General features: G+C 43.3%; 1 protein-coding gene across 1 annotated transcript in view; it reads right to left on the bottom strand.

The window, feature by feature from the left end:
* The window catches only part of cep295 (centrosomal protein 295), a 61237-nt gene extending 51641 nt beyond the window's left edge, over positions 1–9596 (bottom strand). The window contains 4 exon segments of the mRNA XM_055637293.1: positions 3096–3220; positions 4378–4578; positions 6829–6947; positions 9487–9596. Of these exon segments, the coding sequence (XP_055493268.1) occupies positions 3096–3220; positions 4378–4578; positions 6829–6945 (443 nt within the window). The 5' untranslated portion in view covers positions 6946–6947; positions 9487–9596.
* Positions 9597–13978: the final 4382 nt, after the last annotated feature.

Below are 13978 nucleotides of genomic sequence, written 5' to 3'. Positions count from 1 at the left end.
GGGGAACAAGGAAATGGCAGATGAGTTGAACAGGTACTTCGGATCCGTCTTCACTAAGGAGAACACAAACAATCTTCCTGATGTACTAGCCAGGGGATCTGGGGTGACGAAGGAACTGAAGGAAATCCACATTAGGCAGGAAATGGTTTTGGGTAGACTGATGGGACTGAAGGCTGATAAATCCCCAGGGCCTGATGGTCTGCATCCCAAGGAAGTGGCTCTAGAAATCGTGGACACATTGGTGATCATTTTGCAATGTTCTATAGATTCAGGATCAGTTCCTGTGGATTGGAGGGTAGCTAATGTTATCCCACTTTTTAAGAAAGGCGGGAGAGAGAAAGCAAGGAATTATAGACCATTTAACCTGACCGCTGGTGGGGTAGATGCTGGAGTCAATCATAAGAGATGAAATATCAGCACATTTGGACAGCAGCAACAGGATCGGTCTGAGTCAGTATGGATTTACAAAGAGGAAATCATGCTTGACTAATCTTCTGGAATATTGTTGAGGATGTAACTGGGAAAATGGACATGGGAGAGCCAGTGGATGTAGTGTACCTGGACTTTTAGAAAACATTTGATAAGGTCCCACATAGGAGATTAGCAGGCAAAATTAGGGCACATGGTATTGGGGGTGGAGTACTGACATGGATAGAAAATTGGTTGGCAGACAGGAAACAATGGGTAGCGATTAACAGGTCACTTTCAGAATGGCAGGCAGTGACTAGTGGGGTACCGCAAGGCTCGGTGCTGGGACCGCAGCTATTTACAATATATATTAATGATTTAGACGAAGGGATAAAAAGTAACATTAGAAAATTTGCAGATGACACAAAGCTGGGCGGCAGTGTGAACTGTGAGGAGGATGCTATGAGAATGCAGGGTGACTTGGAATTGTTGGGCGAGTGGGCAGATGCATGGCAGATGCAGTTTAATGTGGATAAATGTGAGGTTATCCACTTTGGTAGCAACAACAGGAAGGAATATTATTATCTAAATTATGTCAAGTTGGGAAAAGGGGAAGTACAACAGGGTCTGGGGGTCCTTGTTCATCAGTCAATGAAAGTAAGCATGCAGGTACAGCAGGCAGTGAAGAAAGTGAATGGCATGTTGGCCTTCATAACAAGAGGAGTTGAGTCTACGAGCAAAGAGGTCCTTCTGCAGTTGTACAGGGCCCGAATGAGACCACACCTGGAGTATTGTGTGCAGTTTTGGTCTCCAAATTCGAGGAAGGGCATTCTTGCTATTGAGGGAGTGCAGCGTAGGTTCACAAGATTAATTCCCGGGATGGCGGGACTGTCATATGCTGAGAGAATGGAATGGCTGGGCTTGTATAATCTGGAATTTAGAAGGATGAGAGGAGATCTTATTGAAACATACAAGATTATTAAGGGTTTGGACACACTAGAGGCAGGAAATATGTTCCCGAACGTTGGGAGAGTCCAGAACCAGGGGCCACAGTTTAAGAATAAGGGGTTAGCCATCTAGAATGGAGATGAGGAAACACTTTTTCACACAGTCTGTAGAATTCTGCGCCTCAGAGGTCGGTGGAGGCCGGTTCTTTGGAAACTTTGGAGCTAGATAGAGCTCTTGAAGATAGTGGTCAGGATATATAGGGGGAAGGCAGGAACGGGGTACTGATTGAGGATGATCAGCCATGATCACATTGAATGGAGGTGCTGGCTTGAAGGGCTGTATGGCCTACTCCTGCACGTATTGTCTAAGACCAAGGTAATAAAACAAATAATGATTTCTATTGAAAACATCTGATGGCACCTGCCCAAAATTCTACAGCAGACAAGGGCTGCAAATAACACAATTTCAAACTTATGCATTCCTAATCAGCAGTCTAAGTGGCATTTTGACATTAATGCAGGATCTCCACCCCACTCAGACCAACACCTGGAAGTAAAATAAGGAAATATTCCTCAGGTAGCTAGTTGTCCTCTTATACTTCAAAACATTTATGATTGCTGTTTCCATCCTCTTCCCAGCTGCTAATTTCCAGGCCAAAATCATCTGTCCCGCTTTGTTTTTTTCCTATATTTAAAAAAATCAAACCCTCCAAATTTATCTCTGGCCTTTGTTACAATTATCTTCCCACTAAAAATCCCCCTAATCTGTGTTCACCAACCATACCATACTTTGTCCTGCCTCTCCTCTTTCCCAGCTTTCTTCCAGCCCCACTTTATAATCAGCCTGAAGAAGAGTCCTGACCCTAAACAGCATCTCCCGAGGTGCTACCTGTGAGTTACTCCAGCACTTTGTATCCTTTTGCATAACCAGTATCTAAAAATCCTTGTTTCTATCATCTGTCCCACAATTAGCCTCTCTATCACTTGCCAACTAAAATCCTGTTGATCAACCACCAATTCCCACTCCTTGGCAACGTTGGTCTGCTACCATCATCTCCCTGAAGTCATCTTTTATCTGCATGAAATCATCATCCTCATGTGGCAGATCTCCACTACAACTAATGCATCTGTCCAAACCACCCTTTTCAACTTGGCTCTTGATCTTCCCTTACGATCCTTTCTCCAACTCACTAGCTTTTTAAATTTCTGCACCAGTAGCAGAACAGAGAGAATCAAATCTACCATTCATGGTATATTGGGTTATTGAGAGCAGCTTTAATTTACTTTTTTTTTTTTTTTTTAACTTTTGGGCAACTGGCTTCCTAATTAATGTTCCAATTAAAATACAGCACAAGAGTTATCACCAGCTGAGCTTGGCTGCAACCCTGATTAGAACAACAATCTCAGCCTCATTGTGCTTCACTACCATGACAACATAAATGATATTGATTCAACCTACATTAAAATATGGAGTGTAAGAAATTTACTTTTTAAAGGCTACTCTATGTTTTTATAAAAAAATTGAATCCTTGGGATCCTTATCAAATTACATACCTGGTCCAAAATACTTATTGAAAGCAGAAGGAAGCTGGTACAAGTATCTGGACATTAATCATGATGCACTATGTGGTATATTAAGTCATAGAACATTTTTGCCAAAATACTTGAGTTTGTTAAATAACAGTGAACAGATTACATAACAGAAACAATACATTTCAATTCATACAAACAATAGCAAACCTGGTTTGAGCTTCATGATCTTTTTCTCTTTGCTGCTTTAACTCCATTAAAGCTTCTCTATGCCTTTTCTCAGCTTTTTCTCTATTAACTGCTACCCGAATTGATTGCATTTTCAAGTCTGGTTCCTTACAAGGAAAATATATTAAAAAATTAAAAATATGAGGACACCAATACACATTTTCTATGGTGGGAATTGATAAGCAGTATGCAAAGATCAATAATGAAGATCAAGAAAATCATTTTATGCAAACTAATAACATCTTGCTTTTACTTTATTAGTCCTACTTTTCAGAACTTAATATAAAAGTCAGAAAAATAGCCAACTGAAAATATTGAAAAAACATAACATTTTAAAGCTGAAACGGCTGATTAACAAAATATGCAACGATAAATCCAATCTTATCATGGATACAAGAACACAATTGCTTCCGTTTGACTAGACAAGCTTGCCTATGATACAACCCAAAATGAAAACGTGGACCCTTTAGTATGACTGCAAAATCATGCTGGTATGTAGCTCTTTTAAATCTTAAAACCACGTGGTTGTTTGAGTTCAAATAAGTGTAATATATGCATCTTTAGACGTAAAGCATTCTTAATTTAAAAAACTGCACGGTCCTGATTATACGTCATTTAATGCTTAATTAAATGTTTAAAAAATGATCAATGACAAACTGGAATGCAATTCCTGTAATCTACTATCTAATAGAGCTACCACCATCTATCTAATAGAGCATGGGGGTGCGGGGAGAACTGGTAACTCTTGACATGTTAGACACGCGTTAGGGAGCCTAGCACCAGAGGGCACAGCCGGAGAATATAAAAGGATGTACCTTTATAAAGGAGAGAAGGAACAATTTCTTAAGTGAGAGGGCAGTAAATTTGTGGAATTCATTGTCATACACTGTGGAAGTCAAGCAATTGGGTATTTTTAAAACATATTGAGAGGTTCTTGATTAGTAAGGGCGTTAAAGGTTACAGGGAGAAGGTAGGAGAATGGGGATGAGAGAAAAAGATATATCAGCCATGATTGAAAGGCGGAGTAGACTCGATATGCCGAATGGCCTAATTCTGCTTCTATGACTTATGAACTCTATGAAAAGTCAATGGAATCCACATGCCAATTTTGGCAAACCTCAAAAGTGAAGTCAAATGGACAATTATTTAAATCACCCAATAAGAACAGAATTGCAAGGTGAACAAAAGTTTAAATGCCAAAATGATTCTTCTGTAAACTTGTCAGATTAGTTCCAGATAAAGAACAGAAAGAAAAATTACTTACATTTTCTTGAGCTTGTCTGTGCCCCTCACCCACTGTCTTTAAACTACTGAGATATAATTTCTCGAGACACTTTGTTTTTTCTCCTTGTGCCATTTGCCATTCAGCCTTTAACTCAGTTGCTAGTTGCTCAAGTTGTTCATTACGGCACTGCTTTACCTTCTCTCGGATTTGTACAGCAATGAAGCGCTCTTGTTCTCTGACCTATACCATAACCAATTAAGGAATTTTAAAAGTATTCACCTTAGCCATGGCTACCATACATGTTTCCGTACATTTCTTTGAAGTATACAGCTAAGACGTCTTTTTCCTCCTTGTCTTTTCTTTTTCACTCTTAATTTAAATTTTAATTTCAAGTTTTCATGTACCTCATTGTGTGTTGTGACTGTTGGCAGCCCAATTTCCCTCCGGGGATGAATAAAGTTCTATTGGTAAGTGGTATAGTATATTGGAACTCTATTTAATTGGATCATTATCATCATAACTTCACTTATTCCCAAAAAACTAGAGATAACTAAATTACAATGGACATACATTTACTATTGCTGCAAGCTTTTCATCCTGACACCCTGCAATTATCAGGCTTATAATCAGCTGCTGTGGCCAGCCATATAGTTGTAACTAACCATATTTTCACAAAGGTCAAACATCTAAGTACGGATTGTTCTGCATTCAATAACACAAATAGGATACTAAATTAGCTATTTATATTATACAGGTCAAATTGGTTATAACGTGATTTCAATTGGAAATAGAGAATCATTAAAGTTTACTTTGGAAATTCACAAGCAGAAAACAAAGCTTTCCTAGTTTTAAACACCATGGGGAAAATAAACCAGTTTCCAGAGAACATCCCACACCTATGAGACACTATCATCTCTTAAGAACATAGCTACAACTTAAAAAGTGGGTGGCAATCGAAAGTGACAAGCAATCATTACTATTGACACTTGTGCAACAAACAGTATGCTATTAAACAAAGTAACATTGGTAATTTTAGCTTGCAGAAATGTATTGCTACTGAAAAAAACTTTATTTTTGAAAATCCCCCAAGAAAATTGCTTATTATTGAATCAGCCCCTAAACCCCTTTTGACCCATTGTCTTTAATTATATGATTTTCTACGAGGTTTCCTAGGCACACAACTATCAGATGATAGTAGAACTACCTGTGTAATGCTATAATACATGTTTCCACAATATGAATGGGATTTAATGTGATCGATAAATAAGGAAACACTATTTGTATTATGTGCGTTGAATTGGTTATAAGGAAATTTTGATCGAGACTGGAAAACCAGTTAAATTTTATTCTGGAAATTGGCAAGCATAAAACAAGGTGTCTTGAATTAAAAATGTTTCCATTTAGCCTCCCCAAACTCAGACACCCTTGTCCCTCAAGAACACAGCTGCTCTTTCATTGGAGGATATTGGAATTGACACGCATCTGCTTCTATTAACACTTGTGCAATATTACTTTTAAATAATGTAACATATAACCTTCAACATTTTAGCTTGCAGTAACAGATATAAATTTATAGTTGTTAAAAAAACCTTAATTTTTCAAAATCCTGCAGCGAAAAAAAACACGAGAGTCTAAAATACCCATCCCAAATCTTTCCCCTGGACACAATTGTATTTATATGACTATCTATATACTTAAAAGTGTGTGTGTGTGTGCGCGCGCGCGCGCGATCACATCTTCTCGAAAAACGACAAGCTAACGGTAACATTTTTGCATATTCCCGGAGAGATTTTTCCCCATAGCATCCAAAATTTCTCGAGTTATTACTGAAAATGTCAAAAAACTGACAAAACTTTGAAATAAAAACGACTCTTTCGCTGATGACGTCACACCCCCCCCCCCCTCCCCTCCTCTCCCCAAGCCTCTCCCCCTATCTGCCCCCTCTTTCCCTATACCCACCATCCTCCCTCACCCTCTGTAGACGTGCCTGCGAGTTGGGGGCTATGCGTGAGTGGGGCAGGGATGGGGTAAAAGGAGCTAATGAATAATATTAATATAATATCAAGGGGGTGGCGTGTGCATGTGATGCCGCAGGCCAGCCCCCCCCCCGCCCCCCGCAACCACGCGTTGAGGGGACGGGACCCAACGGGTCCCACTTGGTCTACCTTTCTATAATATGAGGTTTCCTCGAAATGCAACAATCACATTACAGTAGAATCACCTGTAATTCAAGTGAATAAAGGGCTTAATAGAATATCGACATATTTTGAATAAGATCATAGAAGCTACATTTAACTGCCTATTTCAAATCTGGATTTCAGTCCATCCCCACACAACAACAAAAAAACAGGGGGGGGGGGGGGGGTGAATGATTAAATATCCCCTCAAAAGGAGTATAAAAAGGAAACAAATACTTAAATGCTATACATCAATCTTCATTTTAATTGGATGAGCAATTTCTAACTGATTGGTGCCTCTAATTAATTATACCTGTTTTATTCTTAACCTCCTCCTCCTTTCATGTTCTTCTTTTATCAAAAGTGCTTCTTCATTTGGACTAAGATGGAAGCCACTCAACTTGGCAACTTTTCTTTTCATTTTTCTCATATCTATCAGGGAAAAAAAGTTATAAAAATAAGTTTCTATTTACCATCTTTTGAAGAGTTTAAAATGCAAAATATCACTGCAAAAGAACCAATGTATCTATTCTCAAATTCCTTGAGTACATATCATTCAGAATTTGAAATATTTTTCCAAAGGGGTCAATGTGCAATTCTTTCTAAAGACCTGATCAAACTGGTCACCTTGACTTCAGTAGTCTGGTGATCAAAGCATAAGTGTTACTGGTACTAATTACATTTACTAAACTTGGTCTGAAGAAAAGCCATCCGTCTTTCTTTTTGCAGATGATGCCTGGCAGGCTGAGCTCCCCCTGTAGTTTGCTTTTTGCTTCAAAGTAACAAGTACTGTTTTTGATACATCACTTACTGGGATGCTTTTTGTTGTAGACATTATGACAAGTGATTGGGCATCCATTCAAGAAACTAAGGGTTGCTCAGATGCAGGATGGACGTTTGCAGGATTGGGCATGCATTGGAGGAGAAAAAAAACCCCCAGCTGTGCCAGAACACAGGAAGATGTTAAGGGGATTTGCAGCATTATCCTCACCCCCTTGGCAGTTAATTTGGTAATCCATGGTGATGCGAAACCAATAGACCCACATTCTCATACCAAACAAATTATTTCTTGACTATTCTTTCTCCACTCAGTTATTCTCTTCCCACCTACATGCACAAAGGTTTTGATTGCCTTTGCCACAGCTCTATGCATTTTTTCTCCCCAAGACACACCCAACCAGTTTCCCTCCACCACATCATCATCATCCTCTTCCTCCACCAAGCTGAATATTCTTCCATTGAACAACTCTGCTGTCTTCCTCCAAATGACAGCTATGCAACCTGTATAAAATTTACCCATGGACTCTGGTCCCAACATGTTTCAGGTAAAGTCGACCCATAAGAACAGCTCCGTCTTCCCCAAATATTGATGCCAACGTCCCACACGTTCAAACTTACTTCTCCCGGGCAAATCTTTAAGCCACACATTTAATTTTCTAATCTCATCGACCCAATACTAATTTGCTTGCGACTCAGGTAACAATGCGAGAGATTATCACCTTTTTGGTTCTGCTTTTCAATTTAGTTCCTACTTGCTCAAAGTGTCTCTTTCCTGGTTTTACTTATGTCATTGGTACCAATATGGACCACAACAACTGGATCTACCTCATCCCTCTCTGCAGATCAGATACGATATCTGGAACCCAGGCAGGCAACACACCGACTCTTGGATCCCGTTAAATGCCCCACTCAGTCACACCCTCTTCCTCCCGAACACTGGCCGAATAGGATCCAACATTTAACTAATTACCCATACACTGCCTATAGAAAATATTACTGCTTATTATCAAAATATACTATTTTTTTTTTAATATACAGAACATCCAGTCCTTGTTTTAAAGTACGAATCATACTATTTTCCCACAAATCCGAAAAAATTACAGTAATTGTTTCTTAGAAATAAAATATTGCTTTAAGGAAAAGAGAAGCTGTGTAATGAACAAAAACAGTACCCAGATCCCAAGACACAAAATAGATGAACCAAAGTTACAGTAGGAACCGCATGATTCACTCCCAGACGTAAAATAAATTAATAATCCAACATAGATAAGAAACACAATGCTGGAATAACTCAGGTCATGCAGCATCTCTAGAGAGAAGCTGCCTGGCCTGCTGAGTTACTCCAGCATTTTGAGTCTATCTTCAGTGTAAACAATCAGTTGCAGTTCCTTCCTACATATTGATATTAGCTCTCTAACATGCCGGGCTGAAAGCCTTTCAAACACCAATTGCTCAGCGTGTTAACCGCAGGTGCAGGGCTGGCCCTCACACCCGTAGACACATCAGCCTGTCCTCTACTTCCATTGCCAGCCAGGTAACAGGGCTGGAGAAGTCCAATCATTTAGTTCAGCTTAGTTTATTGCCATGTGTACCGAGGTACAGTGAAAAGCTTGTCACCAGCTGCTAACCAGTCAGCGGAAAGACAATACGTGATAACAATCGAGCCATCCACACTGTACAGATACATAAGTGAAAGAGAGAAATGTTGCTGCATGAGTGGAGATTTAAAAAAAAGAGGAGCGATTGCAATGTGCGATAGTAGATTGCTTCTGTGACCAGCACAACACAAATAGTCGTCTGGCATTGGGCGATAACTAACTGTGCCTCGTAAATGGTCGCCGCGACAACGGCGGAGTCCATCGCCATCGCACAGGGAGGGAGGGCCGGCTCGACCTGTGCCAGACATTTACCATCTGAAGAAGGGCCTCGACCCGAAACATCATCCATTCCATCTCCCCGAGAGATGTTTGCCCGCCCCCGGTGAATGACTCCAGCATTTGATTTTGTGTCTTATCTTCTTCGATGTGAAGTTACCGCCACCTACATACAGTTCCTTTTAGAGACAGAATCTGTGGCGATGCGGCCCGGGGTGAGCGGAATAATTCACGAGGGAGCTGCGCCCACGGCGAGTGTGTTGTGTTGTGTTGTATTATTATTATTATTATTATTATTTATACACATAAAGACCAACCTTTGCTCTACAGTTCGTATCTCGGCACCGAGCGCTGCTCGCAGCCATTTAATAACGGCGCACGCATTGTGACGTCACGTCCGCGATTTGAAATCAGCGCCAAGCCGGTGCGTCGCGCGGGAGAAGAGCCGGGAGCCGGGAGAGGGAGGAGCTCGAGCAGCGGGAGGAGCGGGAGGAGCTCGAGCAGGTGCTGGCCGAGCACTCACACCTCTTGCTTGCTCCAGTTGCTATCTGAGCTACCCCTCACCCAAACATCTTCATACCAAAGATCTAATAGCACCGCTATAGGATCTTTGCTTCATACCACTCTCGACCCAAAAGCTGGTAGAACATATTATCATTCATTGAATACAGACACAAAATGCTGGGGGTAACTCAGCGGGACGGGCAAACATCTCTGGAGAGAATGGATGGGTGACGTTGCCAGTGGAGACCCTTCTTCAGACAGTCAGTGTAAACCAGCATCTCCAATTCCTTCCCACGCATTCTCTCATTGACCATAGAAAATAATGTGGTACAGAAGAAGACCCGAAACGAAACAATCCTTTGAAAGGGGAGATCCCAAGTCAAAGACCAGGCACAGCTTGGTCTTGTTTTTTTTTTTTTGTTACGGCCTAGCTGATCTAAAGCACATGTCTTTAGCCAAAGGAAGGAGTTTAAGTGGAAGGCAAAGAAGTTGCTGCGAATGCAAGGAACTGCGGATGACGGGTTACCATGAAAAAACGAAGTGCTGGAGTAACTCAGCGGGTCAGACCTCTGGATAGGTGACATTGTTGATTGACTAGACCTTTGATGGAGGCGAGAAATCTGGAAGAGAGGTGGGACAGGACAAAGCCTGGTGAGTGAAGATGGATACAGTGGTGGTGGGGTGTTGATTGGAAAATTGTTGGACAAAGGCCAGAGATTAAAAGACAAAATGTGTGAGATGGGCAGAAGAGGTGCGAAATGTTGCCAGAGAAAGGAATATAGGTGAAAGGAGAGAGGGAAGGGACAAAAAAAAAGTAGAGACCAAGCATAGACTGACATTTCACTGAACACTTACACTTGGTCTGCCAAACCCTGCCAGTTCATCCAGTTGTTAACCATTTTAACTCCCATTCTTATACTGACCTTTCTCTTCTGGGCCTCCTCCATTGCCAGAGGCAACATGTGAACTAGAGGAAAGAAAAGGTGTCTCATACTGCTTGGGTAGCATACAAGGTAATAGTATGAACATTGAAGTCACCAATTTTAGATAACTAACTTACAAACACCCTTCTTGTTGTTTCCTTTCTATCTTCCCCCCTCTTCCATGTGCCCCACCTGGACTTGCACACATTTCTCACATTTCCCATTCACCTGTATTCCTTTTGGCCTCACAATTCGGACCTCTTCTATCTTTTGTTCACGTTTTTGTATTTTCACCTCTGGCCTTTGTCCAACCATTGCCCCCCCTCCCTGTATCCTCTGATCACCCGCCAGGCTTTGCTCTGCCCTACCTCGCTTCCTGCTTTCTCCTCTCCTACCACAATCGGTCTGAAGACGGGTCCTGACCCAAAACCTCGCCTACAAGTCAAATTTCACTATACCAATTGGTGTATGTGATAATAAATGTCCTTTGTATCCTTGTATCCTATCTGTGTTATCCAGAGATGCTGCCTATCCCACTGAGTTATTCCAGCACGATGTGTCTTTTATTTCTCTTAAGCACTACAATTCGGATGTTATCAGGTACAATAGACATCTTGTATAATAGCCATATCATGTATGAATGAAAAACTAACTACTTTGAGGGTGGGTTCTTTGGGAGGAATCTGATGAATCATCTACTGAAAATGTATGCAGTAGTGCAAACAGTTCCGTTTTTGTAATGGGATGCAGAGCCCTGTTGTCAGTGAGGATAGTTTTTCATTAAACTACTTCTAACAGTTTATTTTCTGCCATCTGGATATAACAGCAATGTGAAACTTTGCAATTATTGATTACATATTTGGTCATATCTGCAGCATAGCTATCTTCCATATATTATTGTTTCACCAGGTTAATTTTAGGTCCATATTTAGCTTGTATGATGCAGATTCTGATGTGTTTTAACATTTAACTGAAGAAAGATTCACCCTCCATCTTGATAGTGATGGTAACATAAGCATGGGTCATGAAGTTGCAGGTTGTGTAATACAGTCCTGCTGCTGCTGCTGCTGTATGCCCTTGGATAATCAAATTTGACTTGTTAATGCATCCATTCTATTTACCACTGTGGTGGTAACATTCAGAACCATGGAACGTGTGAAGAAATCACCTCTCCATAAGGCTAAAACAATGGAGTTTCTCCAAATATTGTGAGTCCACAATAGTGGGTTGGTGAGAGGGAAATGAATTGGATTTGGCCCCTCTTCATTTTCTTACCACCTGCTCTATGCCCATTTTAGCAGCTACGCCCTTCAGAATTCAACCTGTTTGGCCAGTCGTCGTATCTATGTGCTATTCTTGGTGACTATTGAAGACCTTCATCCAGAGTAAAGTTTGCTCTTGCTGCCCTATTGTTTTTGTTTCCCCTAAGTGGAATTCAACAGGATAGAGGTGGTGAAAATAATAATCAGCCAGGGGGTTCACTGCATCTGCTGATGTTTATTAACTCCACGTGATCTGGAGTCAATGTCGAAGACTCATAGAACCAGTCAATTTGAAGTGTTTGGTTTTGTGCTCACATCTCTGTTGGGTCTGCCCTACTGATGGGATGAAAAGTCAACTGACAAGAGAGTCTTTTATAAGAGAGTTCTGGACCAGCGTGTAAGGGTACAAGGCAAAGATGGCTAGAATAGTGAACAAAGCATATTAAAAGTTTAATCAAAGGCAACAGAAAAAGGAACCATGGTAACTGGAATCAAGGAAGGCTTGAGGAATATACAATATATTGAAGTGAACTTGGCATTAGCAAGACAGTGCATGACATCTAGTCAATCATGACTGTTGGGGACATCAGCCAAACCTTAGGCTTACCAAAATCAACTGTTTGGAACATCATTAAGAAGAAAGAGAGCACTGGTGAGCTTTTTAATAAAATCCTTCCCCCCCCCCAGCCCCCCCCCTCACTCATTTTTTCGCCTCCTGCTGGCCAGCCACCATAACAGCTGCTACCACCCGGCTCCCCCCCCCCCCCCATTTTTCACATTTCCCCCCCCTCCCCCCTCCCCCCCCCTCCACCCCCCCCCCCCCCCCCCCCCACGGCCCGGCTCTGTCACGCTGGCGGAAGGCGCAGATCGGCTGCTCCCCCGCTGCTTTTTGCCGTCCCCGCGGGCTTGCACTGTCTGCAAATCCCGTGCGTCAACGGCCTGTCGGCCCGCACCCGCATTGAGGGTGTAAGCAGTGTCTCGACGTCGTACGCAGCGTCTTGAAGGCGTAGGCCTAGCACGTGGAGCTGCGCGATGACGTCAGGCCGCCCCCCCCTTGCCCCCCTTGAGTCCGTTGCGGGAACAGACCCAACGGGTCTGCACTTGGTCTAGTCTACGTTTAAAACTGTGTGTGTGTTTTGCATGTGAAACGTATCTCCTCGAAAACCAGATGCAAAAACGCTGAGATTTTTACCATTTAGGTAGGAATTTACCTTATGAGTTCGGAAATCCACTCCTTGGTCAATTATTTCCCCAGATGTTGAATAAAATTGATCACAAAACTCAATTTTATAAATCTAAACGGCGCTCACCAGCTGCTGACGTCACAATGCCCACATGCCGACCAATCCAGGCCCACCTGCCTCCAGGCGCTACGCCTCCTGCAGCTGGACTCCCACGCCCGCCCACTCCAAACCCCCTCTGCCGTTCTCAAAATGTTCTGCCGATCGGGAGGTCACAGCCGGTCACCAGCGCCACCGGCTTGAACATGGCGGCGGCAGTTATTGTCGTTCATGGCATTACTCCCTCTGGGAAACCTGAAATTCCTCAGTTGATCTCAGGGACACGGGGAATCGTCACGCAAGAGCTGCCAAAGCTCTCCACGCCGTCCCGTCCGCGAGCTGCCCGCTCACCGAGTTCAGGTCCCCCCCCCCTCTCATGTCCCCCCGACCCCCCCCTCCCCCCCCCCCCCCCCCCCTCCCCCCCCCTCTCTCCCCCCCCCCCCTCCCCCCCCCCCCCTCTCCCCCCCCCCCCCTCCCCCCCCCCCCCCCCCCCCCCCCCCCCTCTCCCCCCCCCCTCCCCCCCCCTCCCCCCCCCTCAATCCTCCCCCCCTCCCCCCTCCCCTCCCCCCCCTCCCCCCCCCCCCTCCCCCCCCCCCCTCTCTCTCCCCCCCTCTCTCTCTCCCCCCCCCCCCCCCTCTTCCCCCCCCTTCTTCTCCCCCCCTCTCTTCTCCCCCCCCTCTTCTCTCCCCCCCCCTCTTCTCTCCCCCCCCCCCTCTCTCTCCCCCCCCCTCTCCCCCCCCCCCCCTCTCTCCCCCCCCCCCCTCTCTCTTCTCCCCCCCTCTTCTCTTGATCTTGAGCTCTTCCGGTTCATAGTTTTTCTACTTGCACAAAAATGGTACA

Source organism: Leucoraja erinacea, chromosome 6 (genome assembly GCF_028641065.1).
Source record: "Leucoraja erinacea ecotype New England chromosome 6, Leri_hhj_1, whole genome shotgun sequence".
Taxonomy (NCBI): Eukaryota; Metazoa; Chordata; class Chondrichthyes; order Rajiformes; family Rajidae; genus Leucoraja; species Leucoraja erinaceus.
This window is presented reverse-complemented; position numbering and strand designations above follow the sequence as displayed.